The sequence below is a fragment of the Haliotis asinina genome, chromosome 11 (genome assembly GCF_037392515.1).
Source record: "Haliotis asinina isolate JCU_RB_2024 chromosome 11, JCU_Hal_asi_v2, whole genome shotgun sequence".
In the NCBI taxonomy this organism is placed as follows: domain Eukaryota; kingdom Metazoa; phylum Mollusca; class Gastropoda; order Lepetellida; family Haliotidae; genus Haliotis; species Haliotis asinina.
Genome location: NC_090290.1, coordinates 36,719,531 through 36,742,079, shown reverse-complemented (window position 1 = coordinate 36,742,079; position 22,549 = coordinate 36,719,531). Strand labels below are relative to the sequence as shown.

Below are 22,549 nucleotides of genomic sequence, written 5' to 3'. Positions count from 1 at the left end.
CCCTCACTTCTTATGACTAGGAGAAGTATATCTTCATGCAATGGAAAGAAAAATTGCTACATCTAAGAAAAGAAATTCCCTCACTTCTTATGACTAGGAGAAGTATATCTTCATGCAATGGAAAGAAAAATTGCTACATCTAAGAAAAGAAATTCCCTCACTTCTTATGACTAGGAGAAGTATATCTTCATGCAATGGAAAGAAAAATTGCTACATCTAAGAAAAGAAATTCCCTCACTTCTTATGACTATGAGTAGTATATCTTCATGCAATGGAAAGAAAAATTGCTACATTTAAGGAAAGAAATTCCCTCACTTCTTATGACTATGAGTAGTATATCTTCATGCAATGGAAAGAAAAATTGCTACATCTAAGAAAAGAAATTCCCTCACTTCTTATGACTAGGAGAAGTATATCTTCATGCAATGGAAAGAAAAATTGCTACATCTAAGAAAAGAAATTCCCTCACTTCTTATGACTGAGTAGTATATCTTCATGCAATGGAAAGAAAAATTGCTACATCTAAGAAAAGAAATTCCCTCACTTCTTATGACTAGGAGAAGTATATCTCCAAGCAATGGTAAGAAAAATTGCTACATCTAAGAAAAGAAATTCCCTCACTTCTTATGACTAGGAGAAGTATATCTTCATGCAATGGAAAGAAAAATTGCTACATCTAAGAAAAGAAATTCCCTCACTTCTTATGACTATGAGTAGTATATCTTCATGCAATGGAAAGAAAAATTGCTACATTTAAGGAAAGAAATTCCCTCACTTCTTATGACTAGGAGAAGTATATCTTCATGCAATGGAAAGAAAAATTGCTACATCTAAGAAAAGAAATTCCCTCACTTCTTATGACTAGGAGAAGTATATTTCCAAGCAATGGAAAGAAAAATTGCTACATCTAAGAAAAGAAATTCCCTCACTTCTTATGACTATGAGTAGTATATCTCTAAGCAACAGAAACAAGGAGTTGCTACATTTAAGGAAAGAAATCCACAAGAGTTCCTTCTCCAGATCATGTTCATATCAGTATAAATGAAATGCATCGCTTTCCTGTTTCTGCCCACATAAAAGAACAACAACTTGCTCCTCCATCCTAGTCATCAAAGTACTCGTAAGAATACAATTTAAGACTGGGGCGTGAGATTTCAGCTTTACTGAAGTCTTCCACAGGTTGTAATAGCTTCTCACTTCCGTGAAACAGGCACAGCAGCAGCTCAGAAGACATGTTTCAGCAGTGTAAACAGTGGTTTATGTCTAGTGTTACATGCTGTCCATGTGCTCCACACTTGTCTCCCACAACAAAGGGCTTGAATTGTCCTACATACATATTTTCCCAGTTATTTATCAAATGTTAACATTGTAAACTTTTCCTTTGCAGATTTCCTATTTGTCTTGATACTTGAACTGCAAAGTGACGTAAAGAATTAGGTGGGGCATGGTAACCTAGTACATTGTTTGAATTTCTGAAATTCTTGAAAACATTTTCAGTGTATTATATGTGTTAATCTAGGTTGGAATTTTGTGAATGTCCTGTGACACTGTTAATTTTCAGAAAATGAAACATGACCACACACAATGAAATATCAGTTTTCATATCCAACTTGGTGGTATTTATCTTCTTTAGAGTAGTACAATTATTCTTATTATTCTTTAATATCATGACACATTACCTATAGCTGTAGTAATATGAGTGAGTGGATGTCTGGACGAGACAATCCAGTGATCAAGAATATGAGCATCGATCTGCACAACTGAGATGCAATGACATGAGAAAACCAAGTCAGCGAGCCTGACCACCTGATCTCGTTAGTCACTTCCTACGACAAGCATGGGTCGCTGAAGACCAATTCTAACCTGTATTTTCATGAGGCTGCACTAAATGTTAATGACTCAGGTGTTCTTTAACGTCATATCAGTTACCTCAAATATCAGTTACCCTAAATGATGTGAAGGCCACCAAAATCAAATGGGCCCTACACTATATGTACATAAGCTTGGTGTCAAATATGAAGAAAATCCAGTGACTGGTTCAACATGCTGAAACCTTCAAAGTGTTGCTTTGACTTTAAAAATGATGTGAAGGACACCAAAATGAAAAGTTTGATAGATAAAGCTTGGTGTCAAACATGAAAAAAATCCAGATATCTTGCCAATAAGGGTAAAATGTTTAAGTCCCCTTGTGACCTTGAAAAGGTCAAGGTCGCTATCCAGCACCTTCCTTATACTGTGATGAACCTACGTACCAAATATGTAGAGAGTGTGGGCAACCGTTCTTTACTTATTCCATTTCGCACATATGTACGGAGCCTAATACTATATTCCTGATTGGCACTAAATGCATGGCGGGGGATAATAATATTGATCGTTCTTAATGTAAAGGGAAAGGATGGAGACGGCATAACAAAGGTTAATGACAAACTAACTTTCTTGGCACTTGTGCACATACTTCTTGAACACTTGACTGTTCCTTTCTCTGCACCCCTCCCTCGGAACAAATAGTGAAACTGCATCAAATATTTTAAAGATAGTTTGTTAACAAAAATTACGCAAAAATATCATAGACTTGGTATGATGTTTTTATAATGATCAGTGTTTCACTGAGTATGATATGTTTGACAGTTTTTGAGTCAGACTGCAATTCATTGGTCAGCTTTTGCGCTAAACGGACTACTGTCTGTTTGTCCAGATTATTGACATGAGTTTTCATGACAGAACTGTGTTTCCATTGCCAACAATTTCCTGGCTTTGATGTAAAATTTGTGTATCTTCGTGACTTTATAAGTTTGAACTCATGCTATTTCCGAATCAAATAAAACCCATTCAGTTTGAAAACCTGTCTTGCCAGTCTTGATATATAAATGTTAAATTTTTCTTACACTTATTTTATTATGCGGAGGGCTGTCACACTGATGAACCTGTAAGAAGTAGGTGTGAGTGAGTTTAGTTTTACAACCCACAACAATATTCCAGATATATGGCACTTGTCTGACTAGGCAATCCAGTGATCAACAACATGAGCATCAATCAACACAACTGGGATACTGAAGATCAGTTCTAAACCAGATCTTCATAGGTCAGTTGCCTGTTTAAACAAAATCTGACCCAAACTTTCATAGGTCAGATGTATCTCTCACACTTGGCAATGGCGATCCTCAAGTGATTCTCAAGTAAATTTGTAAACATTACTTTAATAAAATCATTCACAATAAAAATAATACAACATGCTTCTGACAATAAATATCCTTATGTACTGGTGAGTTCTTTGTTCCAGTTTGGATTAAATGTTTACATTTGCTGCAGATTTTGAGTCAAAAATCAGCCTTGAAATACCCAGTGTCCAGATAAACCCCTCAGCTGTTATGTGTAAAGAATGGTACTCCTTATACTGTAAAACCAGGAATAAAAAACAGTAAGTTGTGTCCAGTAAGTTCAGCGTAACTTCCTGATAAGTACTAGATGGTGATGTACTCCTGATGAGGAAATCAGGAATAAACTGTGAAACTAGCTAATATTAATCAAGCGTGACTGGATTTGCATGTCAACTGTGTAGACTGAAGCTTAGTTTCTGAATATATTACTTATTGATTATTATTTATATTATTTGACAAATGAACTATTTACAATTGACTAAAACTAGAATTTTCATACAATGTTAAAGCCTTAAATTAAGCAAGAGAAGATCTCCTCAGGTTCTGAATCTCTTGGGTTCGTTTTCAATTTAAACAGGATTGATAATATCAAAATGATAAATAATCAGAGACTAAGCATTAGTAGGGAGGGAGTGAGTGGGTGAGTTTTATTTTATGCCGCACTCAGCAATAATTCAGCTATATGGCAGCGATCTGTAAATAATCGAGTCTGGACCTGACGATCCAGTGATCAACAACATGAGCATCGATCTGCACAGATGGGAACCGATGACATGTAACAACCAAGTCAGCAAGCCTGACCACCCGATCCTGTTAGTTGCCTCTTTCGACAATCATAGTCGCCTTTTATGTTAAGCATGATTTGCTGAAGGCCTATTCTACCCTGGGACCTTCACGGGTCCTAAGCATTAGTAAGGTAGAGGGTCAGTATGACATACTACAGCTTTATAAGCATGGATAAGGTTCTATGGCAGTGACAGGATGTAAATATCCTGCACATGGCCTGCCCAACAACACAGGAGTTACTAACATGACCTCATCATTCATCCAGTCTCTTATCAGCTCTACTTGACACACATTCAAAAACTGGCAGATTGGAATGACATTTTACTTATAATTCTTATCAACAGCCTGCTGTCACTTCCTTGTACTCTAGCTATGAATGGTTAAGTGGCTGGCACACATTTAATTAGAGCAGAGGTATCACAAAGAATACTGAACCTGTTCTGTTAACAATGTAATAAAATAGCACATCATGGCCGAACTGTGATTTTCAACACACATTTTCTATGAAAATTCTTGTTTTGCAAGATACAATTGTCTGTGTCTCAGGCTCTAGATAACCAAGCAGCTGGAATAATACTGATATGATGTAAAGCCAAAGTCAACTCAACAATCCAGTTAAAGTTACTCTGTCATACAGACCCTGAAGCAAATATATCCAACAAGGCCCATGCAAGTCTAGAAAATGTGGCAAGTCTAGATCTCAGGGCTCCTTTTCATTATATTATATTTTTTTACTATAAACTTTTTCCATAAAATATATTCATTTCAGAGACTAGGTCTTAGTCTAAGTTAAAGTCTGAAAATATTTTAGCAACTCTAAACTCAGCTCTGAAATTCAGCATTGCCCTGATCTCCATTTGAAATTTTACTTTACTACGTTGCACATATTTTTATGCAACATAACCTTATGGGTTAATCACTGGAATGTCTGGTCTAGACATTTATTTACAAACCAATGTCATATTGCTGGAATATCCGGAGTGCAATGTCAAACGACAAACGAACAAAACATGATTCTGTGTATACTATTGTGCATTTGACCAATCACAATTTCTGAACTGGCTTTGATCAAGATGAAATGTCCCAAGCTATTATGGGTAAAAAATATTATAATTCAAATTTGGCGGTTCCACGCTATTACGGGACAAAACTGTTGATTTCATTCCAATCTTGGCCATCCCAAGTAATCATGGGTCAAAACTGTTGATCTCAATCCAATCTTGGCGGTTCCAAGTTATCGTGCGACAAAACTCTTGATTTCAATCGAATCTTGGTGGTTCTAAGCTACTATGGAACAAAATTGTTGATTTCATTCCAATCTTGGCCATCCCAAGTCATTATGGGACAAAACTGTTGATTTTGATCCAATCTTGGCTCTCACAAGCTATTATGGGCAAAGAATGTATACTAGTATTTCAAACCAGTCTTGTAATGCCAAGTTATAATGGGTAAAAACTGCTATTTTAATCAATCTTGTATGAGCATAGTGTTTATCTCCTAACTGTAAAGAGTTCCCCCTCCACCCACACCTGATATGTAGAGGTCAAGACAGATACATCACTGTACTCTGAGAATAAGAGATGAGTTCAAGCTGGAGCCTATGATATAGCCTTGCACCAACTGATAGGTTGGTTGGTTGGTTAGCTGTATAATGCCTCACTCAGCAGTATTCCAGCTATATGGCATCAGTTTGTAAATAAATGAGTCTCGTCCAAACAGTGATCAACAGCATGAGTACCAAACTATGCAATTGGGATACAGTGACTAATGAGTCAACAAGGTCACGAGTCTGACCACATTACATAAATTTCTTTTCTATTACTCACACATAGAAATGAAACTTATAAACCTGCTCCAAATTTATCTCTAGGTGCTTGTCAGTTCTTATGCATTTAAACCAACAAATACATTTATCATATTTAAAAATACATAACAAAATATAAAAATAGAATCTAAACAGAATCCAGAGCAATTAATTCTAAGGAATCAAGCTGAGGCAATCACAACATACCAAATATTTGGTTGCAGTGACCATACGACCAAGCAATCGATTACATTTTCTCATTATCAAACATAAACGAGTTTGGAATTACTGTTTTAGAGTTTGAAATACTTTGCGATCAAACATATCTTCGAAATTGTCAGGGTAGAAAACATGTTTATTTCGCAGAAAACTAACCGAAAAGTCATGACTGAATGTTTCTTCAAGACCCCAGGAAATTTATGTTCATGATATATTAGTCACCACTTTAAAGTAGCAAGTAGCATCATGTTATACGCATCTGCAGTAACAACTTTGATAAGGAAATCTGAAAAATCACACTAACCATTTTTTTTTTGATGATTGTTCATTGGTAATGACAGACAGACAGACAGACAGACAGACAGACAGACAGACAGACAGATTTATTCAATAGAGAGGCCTTGGGCCCATAATACATACATTTTGCTCATATATATAAGTCATACTAAATTGGTGAATATATAGTCACCAAGCAGACATAAGTATGGACATGTGTTAATAGTGGTGGGTCAGTGTTTCCATCCTTAACATAGATAGATATACAGGGATTGACTAAGCATGGAAATGAAGTGATCAATTGTGAGATTTCAACCAATTCCCAACAATAACGTCCTCTCACTTGTTGGAGAGGACTAGCAAACAAGAGATAGAAAAATATATACAAACATTATTGACCCATATACCCTATGCAGCCAAATCACCTTATAACTAAAAACAAATATTGAACCATGTATCCTTTTGGGCCAGAGGTTACAAAAACAAACCAAGACATTCTGACCCTTGAATCAACAAGGCCAAAAGCCCCAGTCATACAAAATCATTGATCCATGTATCCCATAAGGTCAAAGGCAAAAATAAATTCCAGTATTAGAATCACGAGACCATCTATTATTTCATTGGTTAATACTGTTGCCATAGTGATTATGAACGCCTACTCACATCTGATAGTTTATATATTTTTACTTGACTGATGTTTAACTTTAATCTTCTTTTCTGTCTCAAATAATATGGCACTTAGTGAATATGATCATAGCAATCCGTAGTGTTTCTGCTTTCCCGATGTTTTCACATGCCACGATAATACAGAGCCTATGATAATAAAGAATTCCTGAAACCCTCGTAGTTCAAGAACAGCAAAAGGTCTTCCATATAATTTGTTTGTTTCCCATTTGACTGTTATTCGCATGTTAGCAGGCACCTATACTCTTCAGGACATAGGAAACACAGTGTTTCATATCTACAGACTTTAATTCCTATACCAGAATACCTCCAGAATATGTTTGATATATAAATAAAAAGGCCTTGAAGGTGCTTACTGGAGATATGTTTATAAGTTATTGTGCTGTCACCAGTCCCATCCTTCTGTAAACATCCCAGCCCTTCTCAGTTTACATCGCAGGATAAGAATCAGGAAGTATCAGGAAGTCAGCCCATTAATTCACATTCTTTGGGCAACACTTCGGCCAACATAAACAGGATTAAACTTAAGTGAAGTTTTCCTTTCTTAAAGGCATGTAACACTGTTCTGTCGTGTTTTGTTGTATATTGCAGAACTTAAAATACACTTGACATCCTTTAAAAATAAATTCTGGAGTTTTAATTTTTTTGTATTTATTTATAGGGCGTCTAAAAATCTGCACTATGAAACATTGTGAGTGTTAGTGAGTGAGTGAGTGAGTGAGTGAGTGAGTGAGTGAGTGAGTGAATGTCTGGACCAAACAATCCAGTGATCAAAAACATGAGTATTGATCTACAAAATTGGAATGCGATAACGTGTCAACCACGTCAGTGCTATTCAAGCAATATCAGAACTGGGCACCACAAACTGTGTATCACAAGTTGTTTAACCAACAGGCCACCTCTTCACCCCAATAAAACATTATGCCAAAGGGGAAGTATCACAGCACCACCACAAATAAAACATCCATTGAAACAAATAGAAACAAAATGTGACCGCTCCAACAAGCAATACTGCAGCTGAGAACCAATGCAACCTTCAGGACAACAAATCCCTTCCTTCACATCCAAACACAGGACCAACTGGAATCCATCTTAACACCATGTTGCTCACCATTACCAATTCCACATAGTCATGTCTTGTATGTGCAGCGTTTCTCGCAACAACACATTAATTTTGATCTCACAGCACCAGCTGTATAAGGTTCCTGCCCAAACCAGTGCCAGGCTCATTAACACCCTGCTAGTTAGCTGGCACCAGGGTCTCAGACAGGCCATGTTGCAGGAAAGCATGAACAGCAAGCTATTTTCTGCTACTTCGACCTCAGGGAAGGGAACCGATTGTCAACACGCAGGTTCCAAATATTTATTTGGTGGCAAATAACACAGGTTATTGAGGCAAAACTCACAACAAATAGCTCCAGCCTGCTAAACAAGCTGTAGTTTACACACACACAAAGAAATTGACACTGTCTCGGTAAAAAACACTCCATGGATTATTTGATTTTTTAGCACATACAGTACCTTTAGGGAAACATGGACAACAAAGAGATTTACTTTAAATATACCAAATCTATACTGAAAAGACATTTATTGACGCAGCAAACAGATTTTCCACAAAGAGGAATGTTAGAAGCATTTACCCTTTACCATGCGACAAACTTACTAATCCCTGATCACTTACAAGATCTTAAAATGACTGCAGCAATGTTTTAAATATTCGAGTGACATCACGTCTGAGAATGAGGGACTTGGGAACATGTGCATAAACTTGCAGTATATGCCTTTGGCATCAAAATACTAATACCCTGTCGTGTACAGTTGTTCAAATACCTTAACGAGGAATAAATATGTTGGGAGAAATATTTGTTGACCATCCCACCACCTCTACAGTTAATAATCTGGGTGGGGAAGCAGGACTGAAATTTGAGTTCCAAACAGGATATTTTGTCGGTCAGTGCTTCAAAACATGGATGGTCTTTTTTACCCTTCTAAAAACGAAGGCAAACATTTTTTCACAAGTCCAGGACAACCAGAATGTCCGTGAGAACAATATTTTTTCTTGTAAACATGAGTTGAACTAATCTTTTGACTGTTTCCTCTAAACACCATCTCCAGGAAGGACCACCCCAAAAAAATGTTTATTGGAGACAAGGAAAACAAAAACTTCATCTTGAAGAAAAAATTAATAAGAAAAGAACAAAATATAATATGCAATATCCATATTTTCTTCAGGTGAGTGAAAAAAGTTAGTTTTACACCACTTTTAGCAATTTTCCATTAATATCATGGTGGGGGATACCAGAAAATTGGTTTGACACATTGTACACAGATAGGGAATCAAACCCAGGTTCTTGGGGTGACAAGTGAATGCTTAACCACTTGACCACCCCACCACCCCTATATGCTTTAAAAAAGACTCTCTTGGGCCTCTTTGGTTCTAGTTTACTACACAGATTGATGAGGTGATGAGAGGTACATGTATATGACATGTTGTTGTGGGCAGATGATTACCATTAACAACAGGTGATTGATAACAAACGTCACACAAATACTTGGACTATAACTGATTTACAGACAGACCACAGAATAACAAACCACAGATATGAAGTAAAGGTTTTAAGATGTCACTACTGGAGACTAACTTAATATATTAACAAATTAAGAGTCTTTTGCTTGATTAGATAATAACAGGGAGTGGGGATGAATGTCCTTAATCTTTTATAAGATAATATAAAAGTTTTACCTGATGTATGAATGTGGAAAAACAATGAGTTTTATGAAATTTTTCCGTAAGCAAATATCAACCCAAATATGATGAATAATTCAGTCAGGATACAGAAGCTTTTGGTCTGAGAAGAAGTGATTTTAAACAACCGTTTATAAATAACTGTTAGTGAGTTGAGTTTTATACAGCTCTCAGCAATATTCCAACTATATGGTGGTGGTCTGTTAATAATCGAGTCCAGACCAGACAATATAGTGATCAACATCATGAGCAACTAGGAACCAATGACATTTGTCCACAGAGTCCAAATCCCATCAGTGTTACGTCAAGTACTGAAGGTCAATTTGACAGTACAGTTTTGCATTTCATTTGACATAATTGTTCCATGAACTATTTTATAAATTCCCAAGGCTCAAAGTTCATATTTTGACTTACATGTCATTAGCTAAGTGAAAATAATAATTTGCTAGAAACAATTTAATGCCAGTTTTTTTTTAAGTTTTCAGTTATTGTTCACATAAATTTACTAAGTTCTACTATTACTATTAGTGATCACGACTGATCAGTTTGTTGTAAATAGTCCCCATGAGTCTTGGCGATGAGTCATCTGTCCCAAAACATGGCATCATTATCAAATAAATTCTTGATTAAACTGAAGTTGGAATTACTTATGATGAAAACTGAAATAACTGCCTTAATTTGATTGAATTTTTACAAACGCTAAGTGTTTCATATGATTAAGTCACATTTTTAATTATAATGTGAAGCCTTATAATTAGCTAATCTCTATGCAACAAACATACTGATCATCATTTCTCAAAATATACTCGCAAATGCAAGGAATTGATGGGCAACTTTGGGGCCATGCATTCCGCAAATAGGCTTTAAACGAGCATTCTTGAGATTACGATTGCCCAGTCAGCTGACACAATGAAAGAAAAAACGTCTCCAACACAAGAGAGCTTGAAGTAGCCATGTGCGGGATCATCTCAAATTTTTCAATACGATATGGTGACAAGTTCAAGTTACAAACATACTTCATTGAAACATGCCTGCATTTCCATAAATACACATGTAACTATATTGCTGTAAAAAAAGAAAGAGGAAATTTCATAACTTGTGGCGTCCCAAATCTGCACCATGTGACCAATCACATGATCCTACCCTACTTCAGATCTGGAGATGTTGTCAACACACGAAATATCACCATGTGCTAGAGTTCTTCATGAGCAAGCATGATCAAAAACAAAAACAAGGTGAACCAAACACAATTTAATTTCAAATATTGGGATTGTATATGTGCAGATGATGTTACTTTGTTCAAGGCTGCTTTAAATTAGGATATATAAGTTAACATCAATTTATGTGGTAGCATTTTATACATGGTAATTTAAAAAAAAGAACATTGTGAAATCATCAGCTGCAGAATCAAAGAGAAAATTTGATATTTAATGTTCGTATGCCCCTATGGTGATATGGTCCCTATCAACCACCATATTACATAATTGGTGAAATAACAGGTGTTGCAACCATAGTATGCTGAATGGTTGTCCTTACCTGGAATGGTGTACTTAGGTCTCATTTGTCTAGGTCAACATTTGCTGATCAATGGGAGATATTGAATTTTCAATGATGCATTACTTCAATAAAGGAAAACAAGCATTGTCACATAATCCCCCACCGCATATTATCAAATCAAACTTAAAAAGAAATGAAAGTGAAAATCGTAGCTTAAGACGAAGTAAAATGCCAACAAAAACATTACTTTCAAACTCTCTTAGTATCTTGAATTGTAGTTGTTCAAACTCAAAAATATTTTGAGGAGTCGCTTAGAAGTATTCCATTGGAGTCAGGTGCTGAAAACTGTATGTAACAAGCATAACATGCAGTTTAGCATGCTGAAATCTTCAAAGTGTCGCCATGACCTTGAAATTTTACTGAAAGTCACCAAAATCAACTGGGCCCTGCGCCTTCCCTTGATAAAGCTTGGTGTTGAATATGAAAAAAACACTGATAACAGTTCTGGAGATACCTCACTTACAAGGTAAAATGCTAAAGTCCCTTTCAACCTTGAGATGAAGGTCAAGGTCACCAAACATGACTGACACCTTTCTCTTACTATGATAAACCTAAATACCAGATATGAAAAGAATCTAGTCAACTGTTCTTACGATATTCCAATCCTTACGTATGTATGGAGCCTTACACTAAACATATGCCTGGGATAATTGCATAAACAATAACATTGAATACATAAATACACGTACAAATACATAAACAATAACACTGAAGCATTTGGTTGATTAATTAATCCAAATCTACACAATGTTAGTTGTGGTCTGATGGTTAAGGCATCTGCCTGGAGTGCGATCTTAAAACAAGGATGTTAAAACTATGGTACTTGTTGCTCCCTGCCTGGCACTTGGCATTAATGGGTACTATAAGGAATGGTTGGCTTGGAGTCGGAGTATTATGGTCTGAGTGGGGTATTCATGCTTAACTTGTATCTCATCCCTATGACCAAGGACTTTAAACCAGCTTAAGTCTAAGCTTGTACTAGCAGCCACACATACACATGCATGCATATTGTCATATGAGTGAAACAATTTGAAGTGGGACATTATAGCCCATTTCACCTCACACAATGTTTGGTAGAGGTAAAACAATATACCATGGTATTGGTAGAAGTGTGGTATTGTGCTTCTGGTTCGGCAAACCGTAATGCAATTAAAAAATTCAGTGTTATCAGTTTTCATACCAACGTTTTATTAACCTTTTTAAATCTTTCCTAAAATGGCTAAAAATCAAATCATTTTGTCAAAAGCTATGTATTTCTTTGCTAGAAGTCTATTGCTTTCAATTTTCAGCTTAAGCATCATATCTCATATTCCAAACGAAACGAAACAAAACGAAATGAAACAAAACGAAGCGAAGACCTTGTAAGACATTAGGTATCCTATCATTGTAAAAGCATACCATTTCACCCCTAATGTTTAGGCTTTTGTTTTAGTAATGTCTTACCTGAAATGACAATACAGGTATCCCTAGCATTTCTTTTCATGGTCTTGTAGGCATTGTCGGCCAGTGCAAAGATGTGTGGAGGACGCTCGTAGATCTCCCGTCCTCGGTACTGTTCCACGAAACTCTGATTGTACATATCCACTGGTCTGTATGGGTTGACGGAGACAACAACCTCGCCAATGTACGTGTAGATCTTGCCTTTCTCATACCTGCAACATGGAACAATACGTTTGATGTACAGAGAAAAAATCTTTATGATATAGATCAATGCCCAGGATGTCAATCACTGGATTGTCCGATTCAGATAAGATTATTTACGTACTGTCGTCATACTGACGGATTCTTGGGGAGTTGGGCACTGAATATTGAAAGAACAAATTCTTACAACCTGAATTGTTAGGCACAAATTCTTACAACCCGAATTGTTGAACACCTAATTTGACATGCTTAAATACTTCCTTCAAAAGAACAGCTATTGTTTGTCAATGTGAAAACACTACAGTCCATGCTGGGTTTTACATGACACAGATATGTACAGAATGGAAAATAAGTTTACTGTGTCCAAAGGGACATACAACATCATTCACTGTACCCACAACACATCTGTGACTTTGCTGATTGTTTGTTTCTTTCAGAGCATTTGTGTCCATCATTTCATCAATTAGTCCACATGACAGCACGTGAAATAGTTTCCTAATTTTGCTAGCCATTTGGGATAGCTTATAATGCTTTAAAGTTACTAGCCCACAAAATAATTCTCTAGCCCAAAATTTGAATGTGTTTCACCACTAAGCTGCTAGTATGAAGAACATTTTTATCAGGCCATAATCTGCCATGATCGTATGTGTAATATAACTTAACAAGTCAGAGAGAGTGATAAACATATAAAATGACCCTATGAAAATTCAACCGCCAGTTGCACCAGTGACTGTGGAGATTTACTAGCCATGTGCTAGCAGACCGGTGGCTGTTTCGAACACTGCTACATGATCAAATTGATTGATTCCCAAATGTATACTTCTTTACATTGTTACTTCACACTGCCCTTACATATTAAAACAGTAACTGGGAGTCCCTGAGACCCCATGGTCGTGACTCAACATAAAACACTGTCCAGGAAATTCAAGAGAGACAACTTGTGTTATTCAGTATACACTGAGAACTGATGTGAAACAGTTTTTTTTCACACTTTATATATCTTTACATCATACAATGATATCAGTCATTGTGATGAAGAAAAGTCACTCCTGTTGGTAGTGTAGGTTAACATGCGTTTGTTTTCAGTTTGGTTTTTGTTTAACACTGCACTCAGCCATATTCCTGGTATACATGGTATATGGCGGTGTTAGCGTTGGTCTCTAGCAACCTGTGAGTGAGTTGAGTGTTATGCGCCTTTTAGCAATACTCCAGCGATATTCCAGCAATGTCACGACAGGGGACATCAGAAATAGGCTTCACAATTTGTACCCATTTTACATTAAGCTTCTGACTGCCTTATGGCTAGAAGTCACCACCTTCTGCCAATAGACCAAGATTTCACATCGATGTGGTGATAAATCTATATATCAATCCTGTGGTTTTAAATTAAATTCCAAATGACCTGCTGTAAATGTGTTTGTACCTGGATATGTCACCATAGGAAGCATATTTTACAAGCTCTCTAGTTTGATTTTCATGACAATCAGGGTTCCCCCTAGACACTTATATTTGGGGGTCTGGTTGGCTCCAAATGTTTAGGGGTATCGATAATCGATTTTCAACTAATAATGTCTTTTTTATCAGGCATCTGTCGCCAAGTCTAAATTCTAAAGAATTATTGTGTGTACTTTCTGATCAGTCTGAAATCAGAAATCAATTTAGTTACATTTACTAAGTGTAACATTGAGTGAGTGAGTGAGTTTACTTTTACGCCGCACTTAGAAACATTCCAGGTATATGGCGGTGGTCTGTAAATAATCGAGTGCTGACCAGACAATCCAGTGATCAACAACATGAGCATCGATCTGCGCAATTGGGAACCGATGACGTGTCAACCAAGTCAGCAAGCCTGACCACCTGATCCCGTTAGTCGCTTCTTACGACAACCACAGTCGACTTTTATGGCAAGCATGGGTTGCTGAAGGCCTATTCTACCCCGGGACCTTCACAGGTCCTGTAACATTGAATATTGTGTGGTTTTGATTAGTGATTTCATTGCAATTGAAGCATGTATGCATATTTTCACTCTACACTGTGTCATATATGCAGGTTTTCCACGTCAAGGGGAATGCTGGAAACTATTGTACAACCAGTTGTTGTACATACACTTCAGATAGCACATTCATTGGTGTAGCTACTCAGAGACTAACACATGGTCAGTTTATAAATATAATTTTGATAATAACAAATGAACCCATTTAAAATAAAAACGAGCCCCATGGAGAGCAGAGATGCAGACAAAATCTTACCCAGATAAATAGACTAACGCTTAGTCCTTCAATATATATAGTTTTGATAGTAACAAATAAACTCATTTAAATTAAAAAGGGGCCCCACTGAGGTGGCAACTACAGGAGAAAACCTGTACTTGCTTAATTTAGGCTTTTAGCACTGCAGAAAATGCTAGTCAGTAGGAAACTGTTAAACAAACTAAGCCACTCACCAGCATTACTTCCTGTTGATATTTTTTAACTCGTAAATATTAAAATCTGATTGCTGTCCAAGCAGAACAATTGCATTTAGTCTCAGAACGTGCTCTGGAGGGCTCAACACAAATCAACAAGCAGGAGCAGACAAAAATGCAAATCCATCAACTGAAGATATTTTTCAGAAACAAACACAGCACTGAAGGAAAAGAATCTTTAGACTAAAAAGGGTTGAGGAATTTCACTCATGGCTCTTCTTTGACAATGCATTCATCTTTTTCTAATTTCATTCAGATTAAGAAAAGTTCACGATTTTAGGTTTTACGTTCAGTATTCCACTTTCATATAGAAGGTCTGAAAAGGGTTTGCAGGTTTTGAAGTCTGGTGGTACTCATGGCAGCCTGGCAGCTGTATTTATATATATCATATAATGTATATGGCACATATATTCAAGACATATCAATCTGAAGAAATAAAAATAACCTTTTCAGTTTTGAAATTTACTGAAAATCAAGGTATCACAAAAATGTATTATTATCAAAAATAATAAATAAAGCATATGACTTTATAAACAGCATATCTTGTTTATTGAAAAGAGTGACATTTCAGTGTAGGTTTTAACACCATTTTCAAACACAATGTCAAACATAAAGGCCACCTCTTACTTAAAAATGGTACAAGAATGTCAATCTATGCAAGAAACAAGATGTGTTATCCATAAAGTTATGTGTTTCACTATTGACTTGCCAAGTTCTAGAATGCCGATCAAACAATTATCAAAATCAGCTGGGGCTAAGTTCTGGAAATATTCTGATACCATCTCATGGGAGTATTCGGCCATGCTCTGGAATGAGGTAAATATTGAACCTGAGCTCCAAACAAACAGATACAATAATGATTATTCCAGCTCTACTGTTTTACCAACACTGTAAGGAGAACAGAGGGGCACTTCCACCAGTCAAACAGATCATGTCACATTTGTCAGCTTTTGTTGTGTATCCATTCCTGTTTAATATACATCATCTGTTCATATCGAGCCCTGATCATGAATGTATTGAGATCATTATTCAACTAACGGTTCGTGATCAAATATCCATTTTCACGATACAGTTACCATGTGCTAGCTGCCATGTGTTTGCTAGGACCTCTTGTCGCTGTATTGATTCCTACAGTCAACATGCTGTCATTAATCGGTCAAAGTTAAAAGATGTTGAGTATTGTCCTGGGGTAAAGAGTGTTTCAACTTGAAATAATCAGCCTGGATCTACACCTTCATTGACTGCTAGTATTGAAAACAAAAATATTCTTTGCAAAACAAGGAAAACTAGCATTAACTTTTTATTTATGACCTTGGAAACAGATAATCATGATAACTGATTTAAATTCTCATACATGCCTAGTTTTGAGTCTTACATGATTTTAGGAAGATTAGACTCTGGTCAGTTTGTGTGAGACCAGTGCAATTCAAGGCACTTCAAGTCTAGTTGGTCATACCAATGTTATTTCTTGTTAAAAGGATCCACCAGAGGTCTTTTTTCAACAATAAGAAAAAAAGTAATTAATTTTTAATGCTCAAAAAATAAAATTTTAATTTATTATTGGCCAAAAATGTAAACTTACCGAATAAACTTTTGAAGATTGTTTCTTGCCTCTTATAGACTTCATAAGTTTATAAATTGCCAAGTCAAATATGTTTAGTATCTAATAAGAATATTACTTTGACTGTTTCGGTCTTTTCCCTCCTGCCATTAGATTTTCTGAAGAAAAAGATCTGCAAAAACAAGAAATACACTTGGTCTGGCCTTAATGTACATATACAACTTCTGTGATTTAAGATGTAAACTTGATGTTACAACCAAAAGACTATAAAAAACTAAAGACTATAAAAACTTTCTCCAACCTCAGTCTGCAATTTTCAATGACAAATTTCTGGTGAATAAAGGCCTGGGACACTCCAAATGGGCTTCACGTAAAGAACCACATGTTTGTAGGATCAAAACCCATATATTTGATGATAAATAAATGATTCTCATTATATGCCAAATGCATATTTTGAAAATATCTGATTATTATAATCATCTTCAAGAAACCTTGAGTAGTACAGAGCAACAGATAACTTTTGGAGTCATTGTGTCATGTACATGTTTGTCTCAATTGGGTATCCTAAATCATACCCATCTCACTCAAACTCAAGTGGATATTCTGCTATTAATCACAAAAAGTACAACAAATTGTAAATGAAAAAAACGTTGATTTATGTGTTTGTTGCATATGTTTAATCTGTAATATGAGAAACAATCAAAAAGACTGCAAGTTGCAAAGTTCATGTTGAAATAAAACCTCTCCATATATCTCAGTTAAATCATCCATCCACCAGTACACAAGTTAAAGTTTGTGTGTATGCATGCATGATCAAATACATTGAGTATTTCCAAATGTTCCAGCAAACGTGTACGCAATAGACTTGGCAGGAATTGACTTTTCATTGCATAATTCACAGATACGCAGCTTATCTGTACTTTTGGTGATATATATTCAAGTCCAGAAAAAAAACAACACAGTAATATATTTCACAGTAATAATAGTTATGATGACACATTGATAACCTTTCAATATTGTCACCGACAACAATCTTTTGTTACTGGGATAGCTACTGTAACTAACAAGTCCCAGTAGGGTATAAAAAAAATATCTTGTGGTTCTGATTATCCGACCAACCTTTGAATACTAAAGCCGATCCTAATTTTCCCAGGAGGGTCTGAAAAAAGTATGTTGTGCTTCTGGTTATCCGACCAACCCCTGAATTCTAGTGCTGATCCTATTTTTAGGCATGAAGAAAATAAGCTTTCAGATGCCATCCTTTTTACTTGAGAAGGACAGACATCGGCCCTTCTGTGTATTAAATGAAGACCCTGTAGTAGACCTGGGTGGCTGAGGGAGTTGGGTTTTAAGCCACCAGAATTGGTCTCACACATTGACCCCAATCGGGGAATCAAACCCAAATCCTTTGGCATGACAAACAAATGCTTAACCACTATGCTACCCCATCGCCTCCTGAAGATGCCAAAAAATGAGATGTCACTTTCACATTAAAACATCATTTTCAAATGTTAGCAATGTTTTCATGCTGCTTTAATTCACTGTGGCAATGTTTCAGTGCTGCTTTAATTCACTGTGGCAGATCATAATGTATTTGTAGTTACGATCAACTCTGAATCTGAATCTCTGAGCTGCTTTAATTCAGTGTGGCAATGTTTCCATGCTGCTTAAATTCAGTGTGGCAATGTTTCAGTGCTGCTTTAATTCAGTGTGGCAATGTTTCCGTGCTGCTTAAATTCAGTGTGGCAATGTTTCCGTGCTGCTTTAATTCAGTGTGGCAATGTTTCAGTGCTGCTTTAATTCACTGTGGCAGATCATAATGTATTTGTAGTTACGATCAACTCTGAATCTGATACAGTGTTGTATTGATCAATGGGACATTCCCAATCAATACAGATCAATAATTCAGTGTTTCTTGCCTGTTTACAGTTACATTTGAACCTTAATGACATTACAATCAAGAAATGTAACAGCAATATCAGATTTCCTTCAGCTGATTTAACATGTTGTTATCGTCTGCCTCACAGTCCCTGATCCACATTTTTGACTCCCTTTCAGGTCAGTCCTTTTTGCAATGCTGAAGTCCAAAATGAATCTTCCATCATACAGAAGGCTTTTTCCGACATAAATTAGCACATTTTTAGGTTTACATTGCTTCAACATGACGAATCAAAGTCTGAAAAACAAGACCTGTGAAGGTCCCAGGGTAGAATAGGCCTTCAGCAACCCATGCTTGCCATAAAAGGCATCTATGCTTGTTGTAAGAGACGACTAACAGGATCGGGTGGTCAGGCTTGCTGACTTGGTTGACACATGTCATCTGTTCCCAATTGCGCAGAACGATGCTCATGTTGTTGATCACTGGATTGTCTGGTCCACACTCGATTTTTTACAGACCACTGCCATATAGCTGGAATATTGCTGAGTGCAGCGTAAAACTAAACTCACTCACTCACTGAAAAGCAAATGCTTTAACCACTAGGCTATCCAATCACCAGCTTAAAAGGAATCATTTGTTTCTTTCACAAATGATTACATTCAAAGACTAATCATATATTGGTACTGGTACTGGTACATTGGTACTGGTACATTGGTACTGGTACATTGGTATATCTGTATTGGTATATTGTATTGGTATATCGGTACTAATCTCACTTTGGTGAGGCCCCATGAGACGGAATCTTGCTGAACCGGCTGGAAACTGGGCAGATATCAAACACATGAACGCTGGTTCCTGGTGGTGCACAAGGGACATAACTCTACACAGCTATACGTTGGGTGGAAAATAACGACACTAGTGCACCTTGTAAAGATATAACGCACAAGGTTTCAGAGTTGCATGTCAGTGATTTCATTTCTTATTAGTTATTGTGATGCATCGTGGTATCATAAGATTGTATGGGAATAAGCATGATTCTGTGAGATTTGAGTAAGTGAGTGAGTTTAGTTTTACGCCACACTCAAGGATAATTCCAGCCATAAGGCATCTGTGTGTAAATAATCATATCTGGACATGACAACACAGTGATCATTGTCATGAGAATCGATCTGAGCATTTGGGATGCTATGACATGTGACAACCAGATCCTGTAAGTTGGAGCTTAAACAAGCTATCAAATGTATGACTAATAATCACTAAGAAATACTAACGCTTTCAGTTTTTATTTCTTCATTTATTTATATATATATCAATGAGAAACAGGTCATATTTAGCTAAAGTTATTCTGTGTAAATATATCCTTCTTGTCAAGATTAATATGTGACAAATAACACTCCATTATGAAACATTTTCAAGAAACCTCTAGAAAATTCGAAGCTCTATTAGCGCTAAGAGTTGTAAATGACGCATGTTAAGGGGTGACAACATGGTCAATATCTTCCTGAGGTATATGGGACGTTAACTTTTATATTACAGTCCTACTTTGTACAGAGTCATCAAGTTTGAGGAGGCACGTTGCACTTTCTCCATTTTGTGAAATGTTATATTTTATTACATTGTTTTACTTTGTAAACTGTTTTGAGGGACTTTAATGCTGTATCATCAGAATGACATTATTTGATTCCAGCGACTCAGGTTTTCTGGCACTTTTTTGACAATATTCCAACAATACCCTGTCAGGGGACATCAAAAATGGTCTTCAGACATTGCACCCATGTGGGGCACTGAACTGGGTTTTCTGAAAATTGAGCGAACACTTTAATCACAAGGCTATCTAACCGTTCCTTTAAGATTTGAACAAGAAGTCTTGTGCCTTTAATCACTAAGAGGGGTTTGTTTAGTTGTAAACATCGTATTTAGCAATACTCCAGTAATATCACGCCAGGGGAGGCCCAAAATGGCCTTCATGCACTGTAACCATGTCAGGAATCAAACCTGCCTCTTCAGCGTGACAGGTAAATGCTTCACCCACTTGGTTACCCTACTGCCCCAATGTTCCTCATTAAATAAAAGACACTGACATCCATAAAGGCAGCAGACAGGAAGAAATTTAAATATTTGGTAAACATGAGGCCTCTTTTCTTTATGATAATACTATTCTCAGTCTGGGTTGAATTTACACAAAACCTTATCATCTGTGGGTGAATGTATGTGCATGTGAATAAGTGTGTGTACAATAAACATAAGTTAAAGAACACCAGTTCTTAAGCATTTTGCCCGTAACGTCAGCATGAAATATTTGTTTTTTTAATATTTCAGTTTTGGATTAGGTTTATGGTAATGTAACACTTAGTCTCTGAATATATATATATACATATATTTATCGTGTATACCCTCGTATAATGAGGGTAATATTGATAGAAACAAACCCATTTAAACTGAAATGGAGCAGCAGGGAGTAGCTTTAGTACTGCAGTGATGGCTAGGCAGCAGTGTAAACAATGTGGTTCAGGGACTGTGAGACAGGCTAGGTTTATGGTTTTGGAGTAGAATCATGGTTATCGTTTTTAATTAAAAAAATCCCATACATTGTTATGCATAGAAGAGCACAAAAAACCCCAACAAAACACAAATTACGGACGGCAATCTTTCCCACCAGTTCTGTCGTTACAGTAATACTGTCACAGTAAACTCACACATGTCACCCAATTTCAGAGTAACTACGGTAATATGAAGTAATGTACATGAAGCTATTTTTTCTGTGCTATCTTTGATCTGATATTCTTTATGTATGTATAAGTGCAACAACGGATAGTATATTCTTTACACAGTCAAAGACTTCGCAAATGTCAACTTGCACTTTCAAATTAAAATCTGATCACTGACAGGTATGGCTGCTCACCTGTCGGACTGATACAAGTCCAAAGAGACAGCAAGTAAACTTTCACCATATTCAGTGTCGGGACCCCTAGTACAAAGTAATTAGCTGTGTTTCCGAGCTCGCCAGTCAGTGCGAATCTTCTCTGTGGAATGTAATGCGTTGGAGCCGGCAAGAGGTGACTCACAATCAATGAAGTTCGTCAGTCAACATATGAAGTTAGGGCGCGTTATGATGAGTTTTTCTAACTTGTCATACAACGAAAATCATAAATATTCATTCTATCACAAACAAATGCTTACCTGTGTTTGAGATTTTCCATAAAAGCATCGAATGTAAGTTCTCGCAGCAATACAAAGTCTCCGATCCCATATTCGGGACCTTCGTGTATCCCCGCCATGGTTAAACTCTCAACAGGTGCCTGTAGATGGCGCTATATCAACCGGTGTCGGCCCAAGTCGCTCCCGCTACGGTTCAATGAAGTGGTTGTCTGTGAAATTGGATCCGTTTTATATATATCTCACGAAGAAAACGTTGTGTCGTTCAGTAGCTTCTCGCTAAATACTAGTACACACATACATTTGTGATATCACTTCCGTGTTGAAGGGTCGTATGCTCAGGTGATCTATTTTTATCATACTGCATTTACGGTTAACAGGTTTTTTGTAACCGTCTGAGCCCGTGGCATGATAGGCCCACGAGATGCGACGTGAATTTGTTGGTTAAATCTTAACTGAAATATAATGAATGGGTGAACGCATTTAGGAGTGAGTGTGTGTGAGTGAGTGAGTGAGTGAGTTTAGTTTTACGCCGCACTCAGAAATATTCCAGCTATATGGCGGCGGTCTGTAAATAATCGAGTCTGGACCAGACAATCCAGTGATCAACAACATGAA

The 22,549-nt window shown here is 36.7% G+C and overlaps 1 protein-coding gene across 1 annotated transcript in view; it reads right to left on the bottom strand.

Moving 5' to 3' along the window:
• Nucleotides 1–22,131, bottom strand: part of LOC137255613 (unconventional myosin-Id-like) — a 70,365-nt gene extending 48,234 nt beyond the window's left edge. The window contains exons 1-2 of the mRNA XM_067793061.1: nt 21,956–22,131; nt 12,674–12,882 (exon numbers count right to left, since the gene is read on the bottom strand). Coding sequence (XP_067649162.1) covers nt 12,674–12,882; nt 21,956–22,053 — 307 coding nt within the window. The 5' untranslated portion in view covers nt 22,054–22,131. The remainder of the gene's footprint in view (nt 1–12,673; nt 12,883–21,955) is intronic.
• Between the last annotated feature and the right edge of the window lie 418 nt (nt 22,132–22,549).